General features: G+C 46.7%; 1 protein-coding gene across 1 annotated transcript; it reads left to right on the top strand.

The window, feature by feature from the left end:
- Window positions 1-208: 208 nt before the first annotated feature.
- ubxn11 (UBX domain protein 11) lies at window positions 209-26,356 on the top strand (the record flags this gene model as incomplete). The annotated part of the gene is made up of 13 exons (XM_084308302.1): window positions 209-266; window positions 12,628-12,720; window positions 13,283-13,383; window positions 13,832-13,886; window positions 14,039-14,118; window positions 20,020-20,152; window positions 21,687-21,898; window positions 22,318-22,395; window positions 22,539-22,641; window positions 23,772-23,875; window positions 25,122-25,195; window positions 25,309-25,452; window positions 26,227-26,356. 13 exons carry the CDS (start codon window positions 209-211, stop codon window positions 26,354-26,356), a joined length of 1,365 nt encoding a protein of 454 aa, XP_084164428.1.
- Window positions 26,357-26,595: the final 239 nt, after the last annotated feature.

Below are 26,595 nucleotides of genomic sequence, written 5' to 3'. Positions count from 1 at the left end.
AACTGCGAGGGGACAGTGAAACCGAGTTAAACAATCACTTTAATATTAATAGAAAAACATACATAGCACATGAACACAGATCTCCTGTTATTACTTTAATATCAATGCCACAATGTCCGAGGTAACGATAGTTCCTATACTACGGGTACCCGACCGGTGGAGCTCTGAATGGAGTAAGGCGGAGCGAAGCAGCACAGGGAAAAGCAAGATGGTGGATGGAGACGGTAATTCTCTCTGGAGCTCCGACTCCAGAGAACTGCAGACTGGTGGGATAATCCTGTCGTCGCTGGGGAAGAGGGTCTCGTACGGAACCAGTCCTTGTATTCCTAGCGCCCGATGGCAGGATTAATAGCTATTAGTCCAAAAGCCCGTTGGCATGGGTGATAGCTAGTTAGCCCCTTTGCTAGGCTAACCCGCAGGAAGTCTTCAATAAGTAGTTATATCCAGAACGTCGCTGGGTTCAACTATAAGTCTCTCCACGTTACTTCGCTTACACAAGTTACTATACTGTGCCAATAGTGGCTCGACAATATTATGGTTGTATCTAAGTAATTAGCCGTGCGGCTCTCTATAACGATACGTTGCCTTGCCGTCCTGTTTACAACCGCGCCAAACGTTACTTCTCTCTCACTCTGTGTTACCTGTGGACTGAGCCTGTTCACCCACACAGATCAATGCGCTCTCTCTGGGCTTGCCTGGGCATGTTCTGAAACTGTAAACTGTTACGTGATACTGGCACGTAAAACAGATGACGTGAAGATATATATATCTTATATATATAAACAATATATAAGTTATACAAATTAATAAACGCAGACTTTCAGTGTTAATCTGGACCTTCAGAACAGTGTCGAAGGCCTTTTGTAGGTCCAGCATGACCATGCCGCAGTATTTGCCCGCGTCCACCTCTTGTTTGATGTGGTCGTTCAAATAGAGGAGGCATGTGTCAGTGGAGTGGGACGTTCTGAAGCCAGATTGGAATTCGTAGATTAGATTTTTTTCCGCCAGGTACTTTTCGACCTGTTCGTAGACTATTTTCTCCATGACTTTCGAGATGGAGGTAAGAATAGAAACAGGGCGGTAGTTGCCTGGGTCTAATTTGCTGCCCTTTTTGTGCAGAGGGGTCACTCTCGCAATTTTGAAGTCCTTGGGGACGTGTCCCTGTTTTATAGAGAGGTTTATTATGTGTGTGATGACTGGGGTGATGGCGGCTGCTGAGTCTCTGAGGAATTTGGAGGGGATGTTGTCATGGCCAGTGGCCTTGTTAGGTTGGAGGGCGCTCAATTTTTTGAGTACCTCATCGGTTGTTACCATTTCAAGTTTGAAGTCGTCTTTGTGGACCCCTAGGTTTTTGTAGTATGCTACTATGTGTTCTACACCATAATGCCCTGAGTGGGAGGGTAGTTTGTTTACCAGTGTTGTGGCTATGTTTGTGAAGAAGATGTTTAAGTAATTGGCTACATCCAGCTTGTCTGTGATGAGCGTGTTGTCCGTCTTTATGTTTATGTTTGAGAATCTGGTTTTAAGTTTTTTACTGCAGCCTAGTTGATTATTGAGTAATTTCCAAAGTTCGCAGGGTTTGTTTTTGTTTTCCTCAGTTTTGTCGTTGATGAAATTTCTTTTTGCGGTTTTGATCATGGTGTTTATGTCATTTCTTAGTCTGTTTCTTTGAATTTTTTGTTCAACCACGTGGGCTTGGAGTTCACTGTTTGAGCTTTTGGAAAGCTTTGTCTGACTTTTATGAAGTTCAGAGCATTTTTTGTCTCTGGTTTTCATAGCGGCCAGTATTTCAGTGTGCATCCATGGCTCAGCGCGATTTTTAACCCTGGTGCCATGTTGTTGAGTATTGCTGTGAATTTGGTTTTGAATCCAAGCCATGTTTCTTCAACCTGTGTACCACTGAGTTCATCTGACCAGTCCAAGCTCCTGAGTTCTAGGTTAAAGGCCTCTCTAGAGTAAGTTTTGAGGTCTCTAGATGTGACTGTTTTGTGACAGCCGGCCTTCTGTTTTAGCTTTTTGCGGGTACAGAAAATCATATGATGATCACTTAACCCGCATGCTATCACCCCTTTATTGGAGATCATGGACTTGTCAGAGGTCAAAATGAGGTCAATGGTGGTTTGTGTCGAATCACATACCCTTGTGGGTTGGGTGATTAGCTGGCTGAAACCGTGCAGATCAGAAAATCTACTGAAGGCCTTGAAGACGGGTGCTGCTTTACGCAGCATATCCGTGTTCCAGTCCCCAATAAGAATTTGTTCTACCCCCTCCACCCCAGCTAAACACCCATCAAGTGTGTCATAAAAGCCACTCTGTTCTGGCGGTCTATAGATTGTGCCTACTAGTACTGATTTCAATCCAAACAGTTTCAATTTCATCATGGTTAAGGTCAGTACGGTTGATGTATTTGGTATCTTTGTGTATATACACACAGACGCCACCTCCATACTGGTTATATGCCGTATTTTCTATCGCGTTTCGCTCTGAGCCTTATGAGATATACTATCTCCTATGATACCTAATGTATCTCCCACGAACAAAAAATACATGCACCACACCTGTATGGGGCTCCACCCCCATGGTGGCACCGCCCATATAGCAGTGACTCTGGTCACCACACATCCTTCCTCTATTTTCGTCCCAGCGTACTTGGATGCGTGCACCGTACGATAACTAGTAGGATGAAAAGATCAGAGTCATAATGTTGGAAGCTTACCGGAGGTTGCTGGCCCCTGGCATCTTCGACGCATGTTTTCGGCAACACGACGGGCCTGTGTTGATGTTCCTCGTTTGATGACAGCACATCGAGGTTCAGCTGTACAAGACTGGCTGTCGGGCCAGCTTGTACTCAGGTAGGCCCTGTGTCTTCAGGCATGGGTATTAGTGTTAGTAATGCTGGTTTGTTTTGTTAACACAACCATGTTGTGTGTTGGCGCCGGGGGCAGGATGGTTTGGTGAACGTTCTCTGCAGGGAACGGTTTCCAAGCTGTCTTGGGCGTGCTGCTAAAACATCTAATGCTATGCTACATGCTATCGCTAATGCCGCATGCTATTACTACTGCTAATTGCTATGCTGTTTTAATGTCTCCGCCGTGAGATGTTGTCACTCTCCCTCTTCTTGCCCGGTTCATCAATGAAGGTCAGTCGGTAGCTGTTGTGGGTTTTTTTGCTGAGTCTTATTTACCTTTTTCGGGTAAATGGGTTGACAACAGGGTAGGCCGTGGCTAGATTGCCTAGCCAGGTATTTTACCTTGTGTTCCGGCGGGGTTTGTTGAACGGTGTTCCCATCTGGGTTGGCGTCGGGTAGTGGGGCTATGGGTCCAGCCGACATGGTAAACATGTTGCGTGTCTGTGCACAGGCAATTGTTGTCTTGGGTCCCACATCGCCTGGCGCTAGGCTGCAGTAGTATAAGGGCAGGGCCGCCTGGGAGAAATGTGAGGCCCTGTGCGTTTTTAGACGCGAGGCCCCCCACCTCCTGGGGCGGCCCTGTGTAGGGGGCTATTGTTTCGTTTTGTCACTCTGCTATGAGAAGGTCTGTCTTGCTACAGTTTTCTCTCTTCTCAACCATTCATACTGACGGTCAATCGGTATACTGGGGGAGTAGTGCGGGGGGGGGCTTTGTTTACCTTTTTTGGTAAATGGGCTAAACTAGGGCTGGTGTCCTGTTGTGAATATTTTGAATGAAGGCGGGACTGGTCCGTCTCCCCTTAACTTTGTGTATATGGGTTTGCTCATTCTACAGTAGTTTGTGGTTTAGCTCTTTTATTCATTTAACCCTTTCATGGTGCACACCACAGTGGAGGGTGCTGTTTGCAATCACCACTGTGGCTCCGTGTTAACATCAGTCCTTTGTTTTTGATATATTGAAACAATGCCCCGCCCGGCCGACACCATGGGTGGGTCGGCCTGGCGAGTGGCTGGTGGGCTGTTAAGGCTTGTACCGCCACGGTATGGAATTGGCAACGATTAGAACTGTGTTCGAATTGCTGTTTTTTTCTATTCGAAAAATGGTGTCTGGTGGAGGGGCCTTGAGGGCCAGCCGACGTCGACACATCGCGCGAGGTTGTTGACGTTATTAGCTTTGACCCAGCCGCAAGCTATAACCGCTCAGGGTTCCCCTCTCCGCAGGGGATTTTGGTCTTCTGCTGGAGCGCGGGCGGTATTGTCCTAGGCCCTACACCGCCTCACACCGCACAGCCAGAAGAAGAGAGAGCACGGCCTCGTCAGCGGCGATGACGGGGCCCTCGACAGGCGGCCATGTTTTTCCCCCGCCAGAGGTATCCTGGGCGTCGATTCGACAGGTGTCCACAAGGCCGACAGCCTTGGCGGCCGAGGGATCGGCCATGTAGGATGGGTTCGGCTTGAACGAACAAGCCGTCACCGTCCTGCCACGAGCAGCCCGCTCTCCGATCGCTCCCTTCCCCAACACCAGCGGAAGAAGTGGGCTCTGATTGTTTCCTTTGGCTGCGGGCCGCGTGCCTTCGTTGATGCGCGGGCGGCCCCCCTTTTCGCTTCTCATGGGGACAGGGGCTGACACCCAGTTTATGGCTGAGCCTGGGTCTGTCCGTGAGAATGTTGTGCTGTCAAGCGGCTCCCACACCTTGATCTGTGTTGGTTGAGCCTGGTGTTACGTCTGTCAACTTAAGTGTTGTCAGCAGGGGGGCTCGAAACCTTTTGAGGCACACAGTGCGGGCTTCCCCGGCCTCGCCTTCGCCAGGCCTGGTATCATGTTGGTGCCTCCCACTCCTGGAATATTGGCAAGTGGTCGCAGCTCACATGATTTGGGGTGGTAGTAATATCACTGCAGGGCTACGGTGTGTAGGAACCCATGGGGGCCTTACACCTTGCATGTCCGGCTGCAGAACAACTCCTTCAGCATGTTCTGGAGGGGTGTTCAGTGGGGGGGCTTTTTTCATCGGAAGCCCCCCGTATCAGACCGGCCCTTTCTGTCGGGGTTCCCCCTTGGGTGCGATTGCCTCGTGGGTGGTGTCAGGGTCAGGTGTTCCGACACGGAACGCGCTCCTCGCACGGTTCCAGGTTTGGCTACGCACAGCGGGGGGACCGGGCCAACTATCTACGGTTCCTAGCGGACCTGCGCCACGTGACGGCGGGTGCGTTGGGAGTGTTGTCACATATGACTACGGCAGTATCATATGTCGAGGTGGATGGAGAGAACGCTGAGGCGGGGACTTGTGTTTACACAACCCCACCCGTTTTCAGGTTTGGTACAGACCCTATTGTCGGGGTCTCCAGCTGTGACAGCTCTGGTCAACGAGATCCAATCTCTGTGGACGAAGCAAGCCATCGTCGTGGCGTTCTCCTCCCGGTGTTCTCTGCCCGAGAAGTCGGGAGGGAGGGGTGTAAGACCCAGGCTGGACCTGTCCCATGGGAAGGTTCAGCATTTTTTGGATCGTCTCCTACCTGTTGAACACTGTCAGGTGGGGGTCTGGTTCTCCTCCATGGACCTGTAGGATGCGTATGCGCATCCCCGATCTTCCATCCTAGGGCTTACCTACGCTTCCTTTGCAGGGTTAGCGTATGAGTACCAGAGGCTGCCGTTCGGTTTTCTCTGGCTCCCCGCATCTTCACCAAGTGCGTGGAGGCCGCACTGGGGCCTCTGCGTCGTCCGGGGTTACGGAGTGTTCTGCCCTGATGACGTTCTGGTCCTTCGCGGTCAAGGTGGATCGTCAGGTCTCGTACCAGGCAGGTCTCTACCAGCCTGGGGTTGCTGTAGACTGGATGTAGAGTATTCCTCTTCCCAGTCAACGGTTGGAGGGCTATGGGCATCCATCTCAGAGCGTGTTGTCAACACGCTCGGGAGGTTCCGTCCTAGGACGGTTACGGCGCTGTCTCACGTCGCGTTTTCACCGACGCCTCCCTCGCTGGTGATGCGTCGGGCCAACGCAGTAGGGGGCAGCTGGCAAACCATGCTGCCCGGTCTGCGCTACGTTCAATGTGTTGGTGTTGAAAGCGGTCCTTCTGGTCCACAAATGGTGTTGATCAGGACGGACGATACGACGTCAGTGTCGTGTATCGACAGACAGGGAGGAGTACGCTCCCCTTGTCTGCACCAGGCGGCGGGCGGCTGGCTATGGGCGTCCTCCATCTGCGCGGCCTGAGGGCTCCCCACATCCCCGGCAGGGAGAATGTGGGTGCAGGTGTACTGTCGCGGGGCGGCCCTCATCCTGACGGGTGAGGATTGCGTCTGGACATGGCCAGGCAGGTCTGGGACCAATGCCGTGCCGCCAGGGATTCTTCCCCATACATCTGTTAGGTCAGTTGTTGGGACGGGTACGTTGAGGGGCGCAGGTTCTTGATCCTGATGGTGTTACCATCTGGAATGCGCATGCTCCCTCCACTGTCGCGCTTACGCGGGCAGATGACGTATGTTCCAAGTGTGGTGTAAGGCGGGGGGCCGGGACTCAGTCTCCTGCCCCCTGGATGCTGTCCTTAGTTACCTCCAGTCTCTCCTTGATAGACTGTCGGCTTCGACGGTGAGGGTATATGCAGCAGCTATATCCTCCTATCATGAGGGGTTTGAGGGGGATGTCTTGGTCAGCCACCCTCTTGTGAAGCGTTTCCTGCTTGGCGCTCGACGCGTTAAGCCGGTGCAACGCTCCTTGGCTCCGACTTGGGATCTTCAATTGGTCCTCGGTCGGTTGTCCTTGGCCCCGTTTGAGCCGCTCGAGCAGGCGCCGTTGGGACAGCTGTCCTTCGAGACCGCGTTCCTTCTGGCTGTCACTTCCACTAAACGCGTAGGTGAGCTCTGTGCTCTCTCGGTACGTCCAGAGTGCCTGTCTTTTCGGACCGATTGCGGTGTCACTCTGCGACCTAATCCTGCTTTCGTGCCTAAGAATATCCGGAGTTCCTTCCGCTCCCGGGATATTGTGGTTCAGGCGTTTCGTCCTCCTCCTCACACTAGTGAGTTAGATGCGGGCCTTCACCTGTCATGTCCAGTCCGCGCTTGGGGATTTACCTCAGCCGTACTCAGGATTTCAGGGTTACCGACCAGCTTTTTGTCTGTTACGGTGGGGCTCGTGCTGGTAAGGCACTGTCGGAGCAGCGCCTGTCCCATTGGTTGTGCGAGGGTGTTACCCTCTGCTACACGTTGGCTGGGCAGGATCCCCCTGGGGGCGTCAGGGCGCACTCCACTCGTGGGGTGGCTGCCTCTGCCGCTCTCCTGGGTGGGGCCTCGGTGGAGGCCATCTGTGCTGCAGCTTCATGGTCCTCCCCGGGCTCCTTTGTAAGGTTTTTCCTCATGGACATGACCGGGGGTTCTGTCTCCCAGGCGGTTCTGGGGTCTGTGGCCTTTCCTGCTTCCCGTCCTTTGGTCGGGTAGCAGGAGTGTATGGGTATGGGCCACAGTGTGTTGAGTCACACGTGGTTCCGCCTGTACGGTGTGTTCAAGGGGTTCTAGTTTCCCTCTTGTTCGCATTCAGGTGGAGTTGACTGCGCCCCCCCTTCATTAGGGAGGATGGGGTGACAGGGCTCCCCGCACCCCTTGATGTGGGCTTACGGGTCCTCAGGGGGTACATTTGTCGGGCTTCGCGTCCGCTCTTCCCCATATCTCATAAGGCTCAGAGCGGAACGCGATAGCAAATACGGCATATAACGGTAGGTTATGTAGATAACCTAGTTATATTAGTATTGGCTGAGCGTTCCGCTCTGCGCGGCCCTGAGTTCCCTCTTGAGGAATCTTTTCCTGGGACAGGTTTTTTGGCGAGGAAGGATGTGTGGTGACCAGAGTCACTGCTATATGGGCGGTGCCACCATGGGGGCGAAGCCCCATACAGGTGTGGTGCATGTATTTTTTTGTTCGTGGGAGATACATTAGGTATCATAGGAGATAGTATATCTCATAAGGCTCAGAGCGGAACGCTCAGCCAATACTAATATAACTAGGTTATCTACATAACCTACCGTTTCTATCCCTCCTGACTATTGAGTAGTTTTCAATTTCAATCTCTGGATCCTGTACAGATGAGTCTAATTTTGTTTCTGTGAAACACAATATGTTAGCCTTACCGTTTAAAAACAACTCCTCTCTGTGTTTCAACATTCAAGGTTGTTTATTGTCATGTGCACAAATTGTCTATTTCCCATACCCTCTAAGTTTCCTTCTAGCTTGTTGTCAGTAAAGTGGTTGACAATGCAGTTGTTTGTCGAAATTTGATTTGATTTAATAAGGATCTCCATTAGCTGGTGCCATAGCAACCAGCTAGTCTTCCTGGGGTCCACACACAAAAAAGCATACAAAAACAATTATTATTGCAAAAACAAAATTATTAAAAGTCAGTACACATAATGAAACTACTGTAACAATTAAGATAGCTAAAATTACATTACAGTGTAAAACTAAAAATTACTTTACATTGTTAAAAACAATTTAAAAACAATTTAAGATTATTTTAAAAAGTGAATCTACTGTAAATGCAGCAGAGGTTTTGAGGCAGGTTATTCCAAAGAGTTAATGCTCTAAAAATAAAACATCTCCTTAAAGCGCTGGTTCTAGGACCTGGCAATTCAAGCTGCCCACTACTGGAACCTCTAAGTGGTCACCAACCCGTCGATCTTGATCGACTGGTCGATCTTTGAGACCTTAGTTCCCTGTAGATCTTTCCCTGAAAAAAAAATGTAATTTTTTTTTATTTATTTTTTTATCTTTCCCTGAGAGTCCACATTACAGTTCTACTTTTGTTTTGATGTGAAAAGTGATGCTGCCTAAGATTACTGCACTTAGCACTGACTGAGAAAGTACATATTACAGTTCTACTTTGACAATTACAATTAGCATTTTCTAATGTTAATAATATGAGAGTCCACATTACAGTTCTACTTTTGTTTTGATGTGAAAAGTGATGCTGCATAAGAGGACTGCACTTAGCACTGACTGAGAAAGTACACATTACAGTTCTACTTTATAAAATGCTAATTGTAAATATGTTTGGCAATGTTAATTAATAGGAGAAGGTCCACATTACAGTTCTACTTTTGTTTTGATGTGAAAAGTGATGCTGCATAAGAGGACTGCACTTAGCACTGACTGAGAAAGTACATATTACAGTTCTACTTTATAAAATGCTAATTGTAAATATGTTTGGCAATGTTAATTAATAGGAGAAGGTCCACATTACAGTTCTACTTTTGTTTTGATGTGAAAAGTGATGCTGCATAAGATGACTGCACTTAGCACTGAGAAAGTACACATTACAGTTCTACTTTATAAAATGCTAATTGTAAATATGTTTGTCAATGTTAATAATATGAGAAAGTCCACATTACAGTTCTACTTTTGTTTTGATGTGAAAAGTTATGCTGCATAAGATGACTGCACTTGACTTAGCACTGATTGAGAAAGTACATAGTGTATGGCCCAGCGCCTCACGTTGATAATGGCAGCTAACTCATATGCGTGCTGGAGGGGGGAGCCAAGGCTGTCTCGTCAACCCCCACCCCCCAGCCCCCCCCCCCCCCCCTTCCCCCCCCTCAACGCTTCAATAGGTAGATCTTGCCTTCACAAAAAAAAAAAAAAAAAAAAAAAAAAAGTGATCTTGGGCTTAAAAAGGTTGGTGACCACTGCTCTAGTGTAATGCTCATGCACAGTATTACTAAAAACAATCTGATTATGTATAAAAACAGGAGTTTTACTGTGGTTTAATGTGGTGGCCGGACAAGATTTATGTAAAAATTACTGTATAAAATCTGAGAAATATGAATAATAATAATTATGATAATCATACAGATATTTTATATCATTTGAAAGCCCTATAGTTGTTATTGTTAACAGAATTCGGCTATAGGGCGACAATAATGTGGTCAAGAGGCATGGTTTCTATCTTGAGCCTGAACTGGCGTGGTTTCTTTTATTCACATGGAAAGCAGCAGTAACACAGGTCTTCGCTCACTGACAGACATGGAGGAGAGAAAGAAGTGGGAGGAGACATCTACTTTTATACTCGCCAAACACACTCAATGTGTTTGATTGATTGAACATTTTATTAACAGATTGCAGAATGGGTATACAGTACTGTACAGCTCAATACACACAATTGTTAAGGGGATGCAGTCATGCAGACCAGAGAAAGACTTTCGTCTTGTTTACATCAGGGCCCCCCAGTTTCAATTCATCATAATTGTTTGTGTGTGTTGTGTTACATAATTTGATTGATTGATTAAACACTTTATTAACAGGTTGCAGAATATACAGTACAGTACAGCTCAATACATACAATTGTTAAGGGGATGCAGACCAGAGAAAGACTTTCGTCTTGTTTACATCAGGGTCCCTCATTTCAATTCATCATAACATATAATCCATACACGACATACAGATAGACAGTACTGCTACATATATGTACACCTGACCCTACTCGGATTATGTTTCAAGAAGAAAAGCCACACCGTCTCTTCGCCTGTACGTCACAGCCCCGAGACACACGTTTGACAGCGAAGTCGTCGGCAAGTCGTCCAACTCTCTGCTTGGGAGAACGAGGAAAAGGCCACCTTGTGGAAGAAACCATAATAGCAGCGTGTTTCGAAGTTACAACAGGCTGTCCGTGTTACTAATGGCAACATACTCCAAACAATCACTATGCTGCACGGATGAGGATAACAACACTTAGACCTACATACTTCACCCCAAACGTGTAGGCTATATAATCCGTTGACATAACAGTGTTTTCGAGAGCATAAACAAATATTATTTGTTTCATTATTTTAGTTTCTCTCGGACGATCCACTGAGATGAGCTCACCTTTGTCCACGTTGAAGAAAACCAGGCGAGGTCCACTACTCCCAGGCCAAGGGCCTCACAGTCAGCAAGGGTATGATGAGACAGGGGTAAACAGGTCGGCACCTCGCCAAAAGGATTCGCCTGCAGTCCGACATTGATTGATTGAAAATTGTATTAACAGATTGCAGAATGGGTACAATATACAGTACGGCTCAATACACACAATTGTTAAGGAGATGCAGACCAGAGAAATACTTTCGTCTTGTTTACATCAGGGTCCCCCTGGGGTGGGGGTACAGTTACATCAGCTTTGAGACTTGAGTAACTGTATATTTCCATATCTTGTATGTCACAAATGTAACAGTACTGTATATCTGTATGTCATGTATGTCTTAAATGATTAGATTAGTTTAGATGATTAGATTAGATTCTTATATCTGTCATAAATGTCATTATGAATTAAAAAAAATGGGGGACCCTGATGTAAACAAGACGAAAGTCTTTCTCTGGTCTGCATCCCCTTAACAATTGTGTGTATTGAGCTGTACTGTACTGTACCCACTCTGCAATCTGTTAATTAAAAATGTCAATCAATCAATCAATTCAGTAACTGGTGGTTAAATAACTTTTTTTTAACATAGTTCCTCATTAGTGCCTGGCTATCCTACCATTATTATTATTATTATTATTATTATGCCCCTATAAGTGTTACAGATGTGTGGCTTACTCCATAATTACAACTTGTCTGTGTAAAGATTTGCATAGGGAACATGTATGCCGTGTCTCCATTAGCTAACTATGTTCAGCCTGCCTGCCATGGTCTAGCATGGTATGGTATGGTTGGGTTTGTGTCTCCATTAGCTATGTTCAGCCTGGCTGGGGCTAGCCATGGTCTAGCATGTTATGGTATGGTTGGGTTTGTGTCTCCATTGCTAAACTCTCCGGTCACTAGGCAACCTTTCAAAATTCACACCAGCAACTGTGGTACACAAGCTAAACCATGATGATACAACAGTCCCAGCCAGGTTGTGAAAGGTGTCTGTCTCAGCCGGGGGCCAGCCAGGTTTGGCCAGGTTCTAAAAGACCATGGAGACGCTCACTGTGTGCCAGACAGGCCACAGCACGGCTAAACCCTGGCTAGTGGAGACCAGACAGGCCACAGCAGGGCTAAACCCTGGCTAGTGGAGACCAGACAGGCCACAGCAGGGCTAAACCCTGGCTAGTGGAGACCAGACAGGCCACAGCAGGGCTAAACCCTGGCTAGTGGAGACCAGACAGGCCACAGCAGGGCTAAACCCTGGCTAGTGGAGACCAGACAGGCCACAGCAGGGCTAAACCCTGGCTAGTGGAGACGAGGTCACAGCAGGGCTAAACCCTGGCTAGTGGAGACCAGACAGGCCACAGCAGGGCTAAACCCTGGCTAGTGGAGACCAGACAGGCCACAGCAGGGCTAAACCCTGGCTACATTACATTTACATTTTGTCATTTAATTTACTCTTATCCAAAGCGACTTACATGTTTTGTACGACAAGTCAGTAGGAAGGGTACAACTCTATCAGCTGAGTAACAATGTTCATCCAAGTGTTCCAAGTGTTCAGACTTGAGTGCCACAGTGTTGGGTGCATGTTAGTATATATATACAGAGCTAAACCCTGGCTAGTGAAGACAAGGCATTAGTTCTACAACTTTTACATTTTACAGGGGGAGAGGAAGAGTGCCGTTCAAGAGGACTATTTATACAGGTATGATACCAGTAATATCTCAATACCGCAACAGATCTAATCTAATCTATCTAATATCCACAAAATAGTAACTTAACAAAATATTAAATTGATTAAATAAACGCTGGCGATGTGTTGCTGTCATGTGTGTGATGTGGTCCTGGTGTCCACAGAGTATGAAGCAGCACTGCAGGACGACGCCTCCCTCTTCACTTGCACTGATGCTGCCTCCACTTCAAAGACAAAAGCCTCCTTAAATAACAGCTGTAAGTTGTTACAATAGCTCAACATTGGAAATCCAAGTCATCCTCTTTTAATGAACTTTGTAAAAAAAAAAAAAAAAAAACTTGGTGTATGGTTTTTATGATTTATGTATTTGAAAAAGAAAAATTATGAATTATTTTTCTTGTTTGTTCAAATAAGTGGTCTACATGTTAAAATAATAGCTCTACATTCCGACAGCCATCACGGTCAGACAAAAAATAAGAAATACAACTAAGTTATGAGCAAATATGTGTTGAAACTAGTACAATTATCTACCAGTGCACGCAAATTTGGTTTGGTAAGATCTCTCTCCTGATTAGATAAAGTGGGAACGGGATACCAGGAAATTAATTTCATGTTTACTGACCAGACACTCTATATCAGTGATGGCTGTTGAAATGTAGAGCTATTTAACACTTATTTTAACAATGAAATATTACTTACAGCACCTTTAAGGAAAGAAAAAAAAGACAGATAAATACAGAAAACGTGTGTTTGTGTGTGTGTGTGTGTGTGTGTGTGTGTGTACGCGCGTGCGTGCGTGCGCGAATAACGGTTAATCAGGTGCACCTCCCAGTGACTTTGAGCTCATGTCCTCCATGATGCAACGTGTGACCCAGCTGGAGGCCATGGTGAGGATACAAGCCTCGGAGCTGGAGCACAAGGTGAGACACCGTCACGGAGGAGTTGTATTCCCGCTCCTCCCGGGCAGCGTGTCGAAGTGTCCTTGAGCAAGACACTTAACCCCTAACTGCTCCCGCGGTGAGCAGGTCGGCACCGCCATCGGTGTGTGAATGTGTGGGTGAATGTGAGGCATAAGTAGCTATATAGATTCAGTCAATTTTCCATCCGTTTACCATTTACTTCCATCAATTATATGATTAAAGGAACACGCCGCCAACATTTTGGGAATTTTTAGCTTACTGTCTTCTCCAGAGAGAGACAAGAAGATAGATACCAGTTTGAGTTTCCTCTCTGTGCGTTCAGTAGAAACCATTCATTGTGCTAAGCTAGGCTATAACGGCCAAAATAGACTTGTAAACCTCTACTGAAAGATATGTCAAAATGATTTAGTTTGTGTCTTCTTTTTTCTCTCTCTCCATTGAACTGAAGGAGACAAAGATTTCTGTCCTGGAAGAAAAACTTAAGCATCTTAAAGAACCAAGGGGTAAATCAGTTCAGAGATCAGACCCGTTCACAGGAACATACGTCATACTGATATGTACTGATATGTACTGATATGTACTGATATCTCTCGTCTGAAAACTAGCAGGTGAAAACAACTTCATTATTTTAAATCCCTCCTATGTATGAGTTTAGATAAGACCAGTGACCAGAATGAGGAAGACGATGCTGTGAAGATGTGCCAGCAACTGCAGACCCAAGTGTACGAAATGGAGGCAAGTCGGTCGCTATAATAAAGTATATATACACTTTGTTTTTACTGCAATCACGCTACATTCATATCCAACAAAGATTTCATTAAATTCAAATGTATTGTGATCATACAGCACAAGTACAACAGTACAGTACAACAAAAATATGTTTGGCATCCAACCAGTGCAAATGTAGCAGTAAAGTACAATAGTAATATACAATGTACAGGTGATTAAACTGGGTATAAAATATATAAATTAGTACTACTGAGTAATAGTGCTAATCAGATGTATGTACAGAGTCGTAGTATTAATATGTACAGTGATACAGGTATAAAGACACTATGGTAGTAAGTCATACTGGTCAGTAGTGTAACTAGTAAGAGTAGGTTAGGGATATGTACAGATATTAGGGGTGTAAAGGTACACCGTATCCGTACCGTTTCAGTGTGTACCGTACAGAACGGCTGTGTAGTGTACCGAACGAATACAACGGTATGTTAACCACTAACGACCGCCCACCGGGGGCTGTTTTTTTCACAATCTAATATAATATATATATATATATATATTTCTTTCTTTACAAGTCTATTATTAATTTCAATATAGAATATTTGTTGACAGCCCTACTAGTACAATTAGTTACTGCACACTACATCACCCCTGAGTGGAACATGGAAAGCCAAACTTTCCCCCACTGTACCAAAAACCCGTACCGAACCGTGACTTCAAAACCGAGGTACGTACATCGTATAGCTTACGCTCTGCTCTATTGGAACCCTATCCCTTATCAATCTAATACTGAATAAATGTCTTCACATGTACACACCCATCCGCCTGGCTACACCCACATCCGCTCCTCTACATAATCGGGGACGTGGCCATGCTAACAGCTCCTTCCCTATTTTCACCACCGACAAGTGTCTGCATACACCACTTGAGTTTAGTGCCGAAATAGTTGTTGGAAAGGAGCTACGTGGACATTGTATCTTATTTTTCTCTCTCTCGCCAATTTATGAGAAAAGCTAAGACATAATGTTTGCACCTTCGGCGGGTTTGGACGCTCGCAACGTCACCCTTCACCAGCGCTTCACCATTGCCGCGTCCTCCGTGGGGCGTCTCTGGCTCCGCGGTCGTGGCGGTCAGATATGCCCAGGCAGCGCCCGGTGGTGAGTTTGCCTCTCCGAGGGGCCGTTGAGCCTCCATCTCCCGTGAGATGGCCTGGTTCCGGCCCTGGTTCCCCCGCCAGCTGGTGGCTGGGCATTTGCGACGCAGACTCTTCGCCTCTGCTCGCTCTCATCGTAAGGCGGCGAGCAGCAGGGGCGAATGGCCAGGCTTTGATGTTGTGCTGGAGCCGGACGAGAGTTCTCTTGCCTCGTCTCCATTTCCGATGGAGACTGAGGATTATATGGAGGGGGCGAGAGCTCTCTTGTTCGAAGCCCCAGTAGAGACGTATCACTCTCCCCCTCGGGGAGTGGCAGGGAAAGTTGCGTCTCCTTGGGGTGCCTTGTACTCCGGGGTTGGGTTAGTAGAACCTCCGACCCTGAGACAAGATGCCCAGCTATCTGCCGCGTCTGATGGTGACGCCCGTGGCAGCCTCCCGTACGTAAGGGACGCGAGTGACGTGGAGGGCGGTACGCAAGGGGAGTTGCTTGCCTTGTTCCCCGAGCTCATGGCGGCCGCCGCAGCCGCTAATGGCGTGGCGTTGCCGCAGCCACTGCCAGCACCTGTTCCTGATGACATGATAGGTCATCTCTGGCAATGTTGTCCTGTGAGAGAGACGGGCGTTGTCTGCCCATTCTTCCCATCAATGGAGGCCTACGTGAAACAGGGACAGGTAATCTCCCGCATTGTTGGCCTTACCCCCGCCTACGTGCGAGTCACGCGGGTGGCGGGTTTGGTCCAGGGGCTAAAGGACGGGGTGCCTCGGCTTGATATTCCGATGGCATCCATACTTTGTCCCGAAATGGTGTGGGAGCCGTTGCGAAAGCCGGTTCCCCAAGGGAAATCGGCTAGGCAGATGGCTAATTGGAGTGACCAGGTGTACATCGCCGCAACTCAGAGCCTCGCTGCGACTTCCAACATCGCGCAGCTAGCGCGCTACATGTCGGGGATGATGGCGGGCGGGTCGGTATTGGATGACCATCAACAATATCTTCACGCCCAGGCGGCTGGAGCCGTCCTGCACCTAACCCAGCTGCAGGCGATAGCCGCGGGGAAGGAGCGCGCCCTGACCACCCTATCCCAGCGCCACCCTTGGCTGGAGCAGGCGCGGGTGCCGGAGCAGAAGAGGATTCCGCTGCTCACGGCCCCCCTCTCCGATGCTGGGCTATTCGGGTCGGCCATGCAGCAGATGACGGCAGCCTGCAGAGAGATGGAGGAGGAGCGCTCTGTGCTCCAACCCCATTTCCCCCGACCCGATGCCACCGGTGATGTCCGGAAGAAGCAACGCCGGCAGAGGACCGCGACCGTTGCCTCCGCCACCACCGCCGCCGCTACTGGACCTTCGGCGAAGAAGGCCAGGAGTGGAGGGAGTGCCTCGTCCGCTGCAGCCAGCCGCCCCACGCCCGGAGGTAACGGTAGGGATCGACGTGACCAGGCTCCCCAGAACCGTTCCTCAGGGCCGGCTCCCCGTGGGGGCAAGCACCGCTCTGCACGCGGCAGGCGCCGCTAGTGACTCCCCTGTTTACCCCTGTCCCCTTCCCCCCCCCCCAACATATAATTTTGTTATTAAATAAAAAGAGAGGGACTGTTTTTTGTTACAAAATGTGTGTTTATTCACTATATATTGGGGATACGATGTATAAACCCTCACCTAGCTGTGGGGTTGTGTGTTTGCTTAGGGAGTAGGACAGTTTTCTTGAAAATTCTTTGTTTGCTTAGGGAGTAGGACAGTTTTCTTGAAAATTGTTTCTGGTCGCTATATATATGTGTGCTTAGCAAGGCCTAGCACTCGGTCGAAAGACTTGTCTCCCCTCATCATGAAGAAGACTGTGTTCTTCTTGCAGTAGTAAGAGTGGGGGGGGGGGGGAGTTCCCTGGTCCCACGCCATATTTGGGCAGGTGGGTCACGGAATTCCCCGGCCATAGAATACGTCACTGGGCGCGTTTCTATTGGTCGTGAGGCTTCCGTGAGTTTTTTTCAGGCTCCATGTTGTGGACCGCTGTCATTGTTAAGATTGAGTTATGCGGTGCATGGAAACTTTGTTTTCTGCTCTGCTCTCTATTGCATATGTGTTGAGCTTTTGGTCACGTAGCTCAATGTTTACATATATCTTTTCAATTATTACTCACGTGGGAGGTCTCTCTGGGGGTTCCCTGTCTCTCTTATACAGAGCAGTGTTGGCAGGGTTTCTTTCCCTCAGACGCGTCATATGGGGCCCATATCTGTGTCTTTTGGCCAGCTTCCTACCGCTCGTCCCAGGCGGCATGGAGGGAACGTTATCTGGGTTCTTGTTAGAATTACCATTGATGTGTTTTGGGTCTCGACGTGTACATAGCGCTGGCCCTGGGTGCTTCAGTGTGGAACCACGCATGGGCTGGCGCGCCTTGGTTGCTCATTATAGAAACAGCATTTTTTGTAGAGCAACTGGGATGGAGATTTTATCTCTTCCGAGCGGCAGTGTACTAGGTTAGTCTCGACGAATTCTCGCTCATCTCTGGGGGGAGATGACGGAGTAGATCAAAACATTGGCGGAGGGTCTCACACCCATGGGGTGGGCCACCGGGCACAGTGCGTTCATGTTCTGACCGTCTTGGTGGCGCCCTCTGTGATGTTTTAGATCGACACGCGTACCTACCCCCCTCTTAAGACTGGGGATGATGATTAGGACACAGGACTGGTTCTGGTCGCGCCGGACCAGGTCAGTTAACCCGTTGTCCGCCGGGGTGCAGATCTGCTGGGAGGGGGGCTGTCCAGGTGGTTCTATTGTACCCCTCTGGCATCCCTCTGTACGTCCCGGTCCGCCGGGCACAGGTCCGGACTCGTTCTCGTCGACCTGTTGGCCTGGGTTAACCCCTTCTTGAAAACTGAAACACTTGTACTGCCTGTATAGCCGGTGTATACGCGCAGTTGTGTTCCGGAGTTTTTTCTTGGGGGGGTTAAGGGAACAACCGCCTCCTGTTAAACTAAACATAGGGGGGTGGTTGGTTCCCCGGTGTGTTGGTAGCGGAGTCGACTCTCGGGTTTAGGCCGGGCTTGACCCCGTCTGCCTGCGAGTGTGCCCCCGCACTTTTCATGACGTCTGCCAATCGTGTCAGCCTTCTCTACCTCGACCTCTCTAGGGGGTCGGGTTTTGTAGAGGCTGCGACATGGTGCACAGCATACCGAACGCCCCTTCTGCCGGGGTGCTGTTCACAGTAGACCCCTTAGGCGCCTGTCTAGTCCGCAGTGCTCCGGGCACAGGTCGGTTTACGCTCTTGACCTGTTGCCAGGATTGAGGGATCAACCTCTTTGGGTGCGCCGACTGGCCCCACAGTGTTGTGGGGGTGTAGCCTCTGTAGAGTGCTTCAGGGCGGCGTGCTGTAGGGGGGAAGGGCCTGCTCTTGGATTGGGCCCTGTCCGATACGCTGGCGATGTGGGGGGTGGTGTCACTAGTGACCGTCTGGTGGGGTCTCGATGCTACGGCATCGTTGGCCTCACCAGGCCCCCTTTCCGGGGGGTCCTGACCCTCAGGCTGTTCCTGGGGCTGGGTCCTCCGTGCTCCGCTGCTATGGCCTTGCCACAGGGTTGGGTTCTTGACCTTTGACCCCGTGATGTTAGGGGCTGTAACGTTTTTTTTTCTTCCCGTTCGTTCCCTAGTGGCATGTGGGATGCGCGCCTGAGTAGTTGCGGGTCCTGTGTGAAGGTAAGTCCCACGATCTGCTCACCCTGTGCGTTGAGTTGCTAAACCCTCTTTGCACAGTCGGATCCGATTCCCTCCCGTCCCCCTCTAGGGGGGTCCGGGGGCTCGGGTCCTCCCCGGTTCTGATGGTTGTGTGGGGCCTCAGCGGGTACATTTGTCGAGCTTCCGCTCTGCTCAGCTCCTGTGTTCCAATAGAGCAGAGCGTAAGCTATACGATAATATAACATACTGTTATCCTATAACCATAGTTATATGAGTATAGCGAGCGCTCTGCTCTGACTCACTGAGGACCCTGTGGTCTTCGCCTTCGGTGGTGAAAGACTTGGGAAGGAGCTGTTAGTATGGCCACGTCCCCGCTTATGTAGAGGAGCGGATGTGGGTGTGGCCAGGCGGATGGGTGTGTACATGTGAAGAAATGTATTAGATTGATAAGGGATAGGGTTCCAATAGAGCAGAGCGCTCGCTATACTCATATAACTATGGTTATAGGATAACCGTATGTTTTTGTGTACTGTTACACCCCTAACAGATATAGATATAGTGTAGGAGACGGGAAATCATGACCAAAGAGAGTGAAGTTTCTTTGACCACACATCAGTGTGCATCATTTATTAGCATAGCGTGGATACCACAACAAACCAAGCCAAGAGTTCATATGGCCGCTCCAGCTACCCACAATGCCCCGTGTCCTTAAAGTGACAGTGTAGGTGGATTATGTCCAGTCCATGTAAGTGTCCATGTAAGTGCCCACTACAATAGTATCTACAGATATGTAAAAATTATTATATGCTGGTATATATATATATTGTTATATGTTATATGCAGGTGTATAAGTAGGTATATAGATTTTATGCAGGTATACAAAGACAGATATTGATACATATATATATATGTATGCAGTAAATATAAATTTATATATACGTATATACAGCACTATTGTACATGCTATCCTACAGAGTTATATGGGTAGACTATAGTATGAGGTAGGTAGTTGTGATTTCTAATAAATAAAAAATCTATAAACACACTAATGAATAAAAGATATTCTCCTCTCAATATGGTGTGGGTGGTTGCCGTGGCAGTGCTTCCTGAGTGACTATGGCCTGGTGTGGGTGGGGGACAGAGAGAGCCGTGACCCGGCCTGTCGACAGGAGGGAGGGGAGGCTGAGCACGTCCAGACTCAGAGCCCAGACGCAGCCCCCCTGTGGAGCCCAGGTAGGGGGACCAGCGCTCATACACACACACACATATCGTCACCATATAGAAGGCTCTCTTTCAAAATCTCTTTCAAAATGGAGTTATGTTTCCGAGTTCAATATTGCTCTGTTTTAGAGGAAAAAGGGGTATAAGGAATGGCAGTAACTACAAAATCACCGGCGGAGAGACAAAGAACTTTAAAGCCATTTTTCTCAGTATATAAGCCGAAGGCTCTCATGGCCAGCAGCACAGAGAGACTCAGGGGGAGCTTCTATCCCCAGGCCATCAGGATGCTCAATGACTCTATGTAACAACCCATCATACACTCATTGCACACACATCCACATGCACACACTCACCTTAACACTACATTATATTATCTATTAGATTTGCACTACATTCATACCTCATTTGCACCTTACCTTAAAGTTTTGTACCTCATTTTCTACATTGTACCTCACTGTTTACTCATTCTTACATTGTATTGTATATTGTATATTGTATATATGTATATTGTATATTCCTCTTTGCTACTTTTTTACTTACTTACTCTTTTTTTTTTTACTGTATGAAGCACACTCTCAGGGGCTCATACAGAACCAAGCATTTCACCGTAAAGTATGTGTATTTTATTGTGATAATTAATAAACAAACTTGAAACTTGAAACTATGTGAGGGGGATCAGGCATGGTCTTTGCTCAGCTATGAGTGCTCCTTACAAAATACAAAATAATGTTTTTGGTTCAGTTACATAATCAGAGGTGTCTTTTTAGTTAGGGTATACCCCTTCAACCAGGAAACAGATACCAGCGATGTTTAGTGGAAAACATTAAATTCGATTTCTCAACTTGAAAAGGGCACCCCCTTCCCCCCACTGCACACGCCACTGGTGTACAATCACATCGATAGAATCGGGCTCTTACCGTGTCACAATACATACATACTCGTGTGCAAACGGAATATGATATTTTGAACTCCGAGCCTTGACATTTAGCCTTTATCCTATTGTCATACTAGCACTCGTTTCCCTATTCTTTTTCTTTCTTTTGTTGTTGTTGTTAGCTCTATTCTATTTAAATCTTTCAAAAATGTTCTTATGTACCCCAGTTGCTATTGCATGTAGATGTAGGCTGCATATTTGTGTTTTATTACACGTACATACATACCAACTATTCGCCTGTTTTATTCTCCACCCATCGATCATCCATAGCAACACTACTATCACCGACATCCAAGAAGGGGGATCCCCCCGTTGAACGGCCCTTCTAAGGTTTCTCTCCTCCACCTTGCCTGTGGTGCTTTTTTCCCCCTATTGCTAGGTTTTTAGTGAGTTTTTCCTTACCTTCGCTGGGGTATGTCTGGGAGTGTTGCGTTCATTTATTTTACATTTATTTTGGATTTCATGGTGAGTTTTTTGTTCTTGATTTATTGTGATGTTTCTTTTTGACTTGTTTAATTAAAGAAGACTTGTCCGGCCCATGGGGACATTGACTTGTGATATCGGGGCTTTACGAATACATTTGATTTGATTTGACAACCATGTCTCCTGCAGACACTCCGAAGACCTTCCGTATGAACTTTAACCTTGTGCTTCGGAGCATCCGGGAGTTGAACATCCTGGGTGGGGAGGGGGAGTGCTTTGTGCAGGCGACGGCCAGGGGGGCGCAGTTAGCTACAAAGGCCCCAATTCAACTGGGTCTCTACAGCAACGGCATCGTGATGTTCGACGGCCCCTTCCGCTCTTACCAGGAGCCCAGCACCCAGGTCGGTCCATCAAGACTGTACTGAAAATATTATAGTTGCATAATTCAGGAATTTGGAAGCACGCATTGATCGTGATTTGTGCATTTTTAGATTAGATTCAAATGTATTGTCATCATACAGCACACCACGTAGTACAACGAAAAGAAGTTTGCCATCCAACCAGAGTGCAAATGTAACGACAGTAAAGTGCAACAGTGATATACAATGTACAGATGATTAAACTGGGTATAAAATGTATAAATTAGTGCTACTGAGTAACAGTGCTAATCAGATGTATGACGTTCAGATACGGTATATACAGCAGCACTATGTACATGCTATCATACAGATATATGGGTAGACTATAATAGTATGAGGTAGGTAGTTATGGTTATTATGATGCATGGCGGCTCACATCCCATTGTTCCTGGTCCTTACAGCGGTGCATGCAGGATCTGATGGACGGATACTTTCCCTCTGAGCTTCAGGAAAGATTTCCAGACGGAGTGCCGTTTGAGGTGTGTGCGCGAGCGTGTGTGTGCGTGTGTGTGTGTGTGTGTGACTGTCTTGCTCTGAACATGTGACTTTCCATAGAGCTTTATGTTGCGGTGAGCAGCACCTCGCAGTATATAAATAGAGCAGTGGTTCTGTCCGTGTGCAGGTCCGCGACAGGAGAGAGGAGGAGTTTATTACCCAGCGCCCGTGGGATGGAGAGGGGCGTGTCCTCTCTGGGTCATCAAACACCCCCCCCTCTCAGATACCAGGTGTGTCCTCTAGGCAGCATGTTATTACTTCTCTAAGTAAACAAAATATACCATATATATTAGTGCTGTCAGGCGATTACAAAAATGTATCTAATTAATTACAGGATTTGTAATTAATTAATCTAATAATTAATCACATTTTAATCGCATAACCATTTTAGGCCTGATATTTTATATTCTATAATCATATTTCAAATTGCATGTGTCCGGATGGCAGAATTCAGTACTGTATCTACAAAACCTTCTGTTTAATCATCTTCTCTTTATTCATTTGCTTAGATTTTTCAGGTCTGGTCAATTTTAGCATGATGTTATTCACAGTAAAAAAAAAAATTTGAATTGATATTCATTTGGTTCATTACAATTTACTCAAGCCTAGTAACAGACACAGTATTTCTGACACTGGGAATACATTCCCTGAGATCCATAGATGTCCCTAGAATCAGATACCAAGAACATGCAAATGGACCATTTAAAAAAAAGTTTGTAAATGTTTATTCTACGTTCTTATGGAATGAATAAGATTTAAATAAAAAAAATAAAAAATCTATATATATTTTCTATACATTTTTAGTTAATTTTCACAACGCGATAATTTGCTGTGTAATTAATTAATCTAATTAACACGATAAACTGACAGCCCTAATATATATATAGAAATACTATTATATATATATATATGTCTGACGTCTGTACATACCATATACAATAATATATGTCTGTACATACCATATATGTGTATCTCTCTGTACATACCATATATATATTATCTTTCTGTATATACCTGCATATAATCCTTTTTAAACACTGTATCTGTAGATACTATATCTCTATCTGTACATCTGTACATATCCCTTACGCTGCTGGCCAGTATGACTTACTACCATAGTATCTTTATACCTGTATCACTGTACATATTAATACTACAACTCTGTACATACATCTGATTAGCACTATTACTTTGTATTACTAGTACCAATTTATATATTTTATACCCAGTTTAATCACCTATACATTGTATATTACTATTGCACTTTACTGTTTGCACTCTGGTTGGATGCCAAACTTTGTTGTACTGTACTTGTATGATGACAATACATTTGAATCTAATCTAATCTAATTTACTGCAGGCAAGAAGCTGACCATGGATCAGTTCCTGAACAAGCTGCCGAAGGTGCTGGTTAAGGCTGGTCGGGTGATTGACATCAGGGACTCGGTAAAGGCTACTCTGCAGGTGAGGCACATGATCATTAGTATGACACACAAGGCCTGTCTCTATAGTATGACACACAAGGCCTGTCTCTATAGTATGACACACAAGGCCCGTCTCTATAGTATGACACACAAGGCCCGTCTCTATAGTATGACACACAAGGCCTGTCTCTATAGTACGACACACAAGGCCCGTCTCTATAGTATGACACACAAGGCCCGTCTCTATAGTATGACACACAAGGCCTGTCTCTATAGTATGACACACAAGGCCTGTCTCTATAGTATGACACACAAGGCCCGTCTCTATAGTATGACACACAAGGCCTGTCTCTATAGTACGACACACAAGGCCCGTCTCTATAGTATGACACACAAGGCCCGTCTCTATAGTATGACACACAAGGCCTGTCTCTATAGTACGACACACCTGTCGCTATAGTATGACACACAAGGCCCGTCTCTATAGTATGACACACCTGTCTCTATAGTATGACACACAAGGCCTGTCTCTATAGTACGACACACAAGGCCCGTCTCTATAGTATGACACACAAGGCCCGTCTCTATAGTATGACACACAAGGCCCGTCTCTATAGTATGACACACAAGGCCCGTCTCTATAGTATGACACACAAGGCCTGTCTCTATAGTATGACACACAAGGCCCGTCTCTATAGTATGACACACAAGGCCCGTCTCTATAGTATGACACACAAGGCCCGTCTCTATAGTATGACACACAAGGCCTGTCTCTATAGTATGACACACAAGGCCCGTCTCTATAGTATGACACACAAGGCCCGTCTCTATAGTATGACACACAAGGCCCGTCTCTATAGTATGACACACAAGGCCTGTCTCTATAGTATGACACACAAGGCCTGTCTCTATAGTATGACACACAAGGCCTGTCTCTATAGTATGACACACCTGTCTCTATAGTATGACACACAACAAGGCCTGTCTCTATAGTATGACACACCTGTCTCTATAGTATGACACACAAGGCCTGTCTCTATAGTATGACACACCTGTCTCTATAGTATGACACACAACAAGGCCTGTCTCTATAGTATGACACACAAGGCCTGTCTCTATAGTATGACACACAAGGCCTGTCTCTATAGTATGACACACAAGGCCTGTCTCTATAGTATGACACACCTGTCTCTATAGTATGACACACAACAAGGCCTGTCTCTATAGTATGACACACAACAAGGCCTGTCTCTATAGTATTCCAGTTAACCATGTGCTTTCACTAGGGCTCATCCGATGCTCCGAGAGGCTGCTCCGCTACCCTTGTGGACACTCCAGCGGTGCAGGCCATGAAGGAGAGGTACGCCCACTTCAAAACACTCCTCTCGATCTACTCATCTCGTTAGACGGGACTTTAGTCGATACGTGGAACGAGGACAGGCGTACAGATGTGATTAGTCTTCTTCTGTTCAGGCTGGAGATATGTGACAGGCCGCGGTCCGCCCGCGACGTCACCACGCTGAGGGTCAAGTCGGAGGACGGGGAGCAAAGCTACATACTGAAGATGCGCTTCTCGGAGACGATAGGTCACCTTCGCCAGCACCTGGACAAACACAGGTGAGGCCACGGGATCCTCCGCGCTGACCGTCTCCTCTCATAATCACACGAAGAAGTCCAAGTCCAATCATCCTTTCTTGTATGCAACTATGTATGATGACATGTATAATAATGCTGTAGATACCGTATATATATATATATATATATATATATATATATATATATATATATATGTATTCTTACTCTATATATATATATCCAGATCTGAACATACCTGCATAATGCATATAATCCTTTTTACAGCAAACGGTACAAAAACAAAATATACCATATATGTCTGTATACCATATACATATCTGTCTGTATTCATTTCAATTCAAACCTTTATTTATTCTCAAAAAAGGACAATTGAGGTCAACCCTCATTTTCAATGTCGTGGAGACTTGAGACATTTCAACAATGTATAATCTTTTTTTAATATATATATATGCCTGTACATACCTGCATATAATACGTTTTACACACCATCTGTAGATACTATATCTATATCTGTACATATCCCTTACCTACTCTGACTAGTTACATTGCTGGCCAGTATGACTTACTACCAGTGTCTTTATACCTGTACATATTAATACAACTCTGTACATACATCTGATTAGCACTATACTCAGTAGTACTCATTTATATATTTTATACCCAGTTTAATCACCTGCACACATTCATATCACTATTACACTTTACGGTTTGCACTCTGGTTGGATGCCAAACTTATTTTCGTTGTACTGTATGACGACAATACATTTGAATCTAATCTAACTTCCTGTACTACAGGGGGGAAGGCGTCCCAGGATATGACATCATCAGCGTGTTCCCACAGCGCTGCTACGGTGACGACAGTCAGAGCCTCCTGTCCTGCGGGCTCACCCCCAACGCTGCTCTGCTGTTACGCACGAAGCAGTGACTGACTGGTCCACTACCTAAAGTCACCCGTTTAGGGCCAGTCACATTCAAGTTACTTACCAATAGGGTTGCACGATACACCCATACTAGAAAATATTGCCCATATCCAGCTGTTAAAAACGGTTCAATACTCCCATTTGATTAGTATCGATGCTTTTAGAATAATAGCTTGATGCATATTTTTGTGCACGCTTTGCATAGTGGGCGTGTCAACAGTGAGAACATCCCTGAATCTCTCTA

Source organism: Notolepis coatsorum (genome assembly GCF_963971535.1).
Source record: "Notolepis coatsorum genome assembly, chromosome: 2".
NCBI classification, from domain to species: domain Eukaryota; kingdom Metazoa; phylum Chordata; class Actinopteri; order Aulopiformes; family Paralepididae; genus Notolepis; species Notolepis coatsorum.
This window is presented reverse-complemented; position numbering and strand designations above follow the sequence as displayed.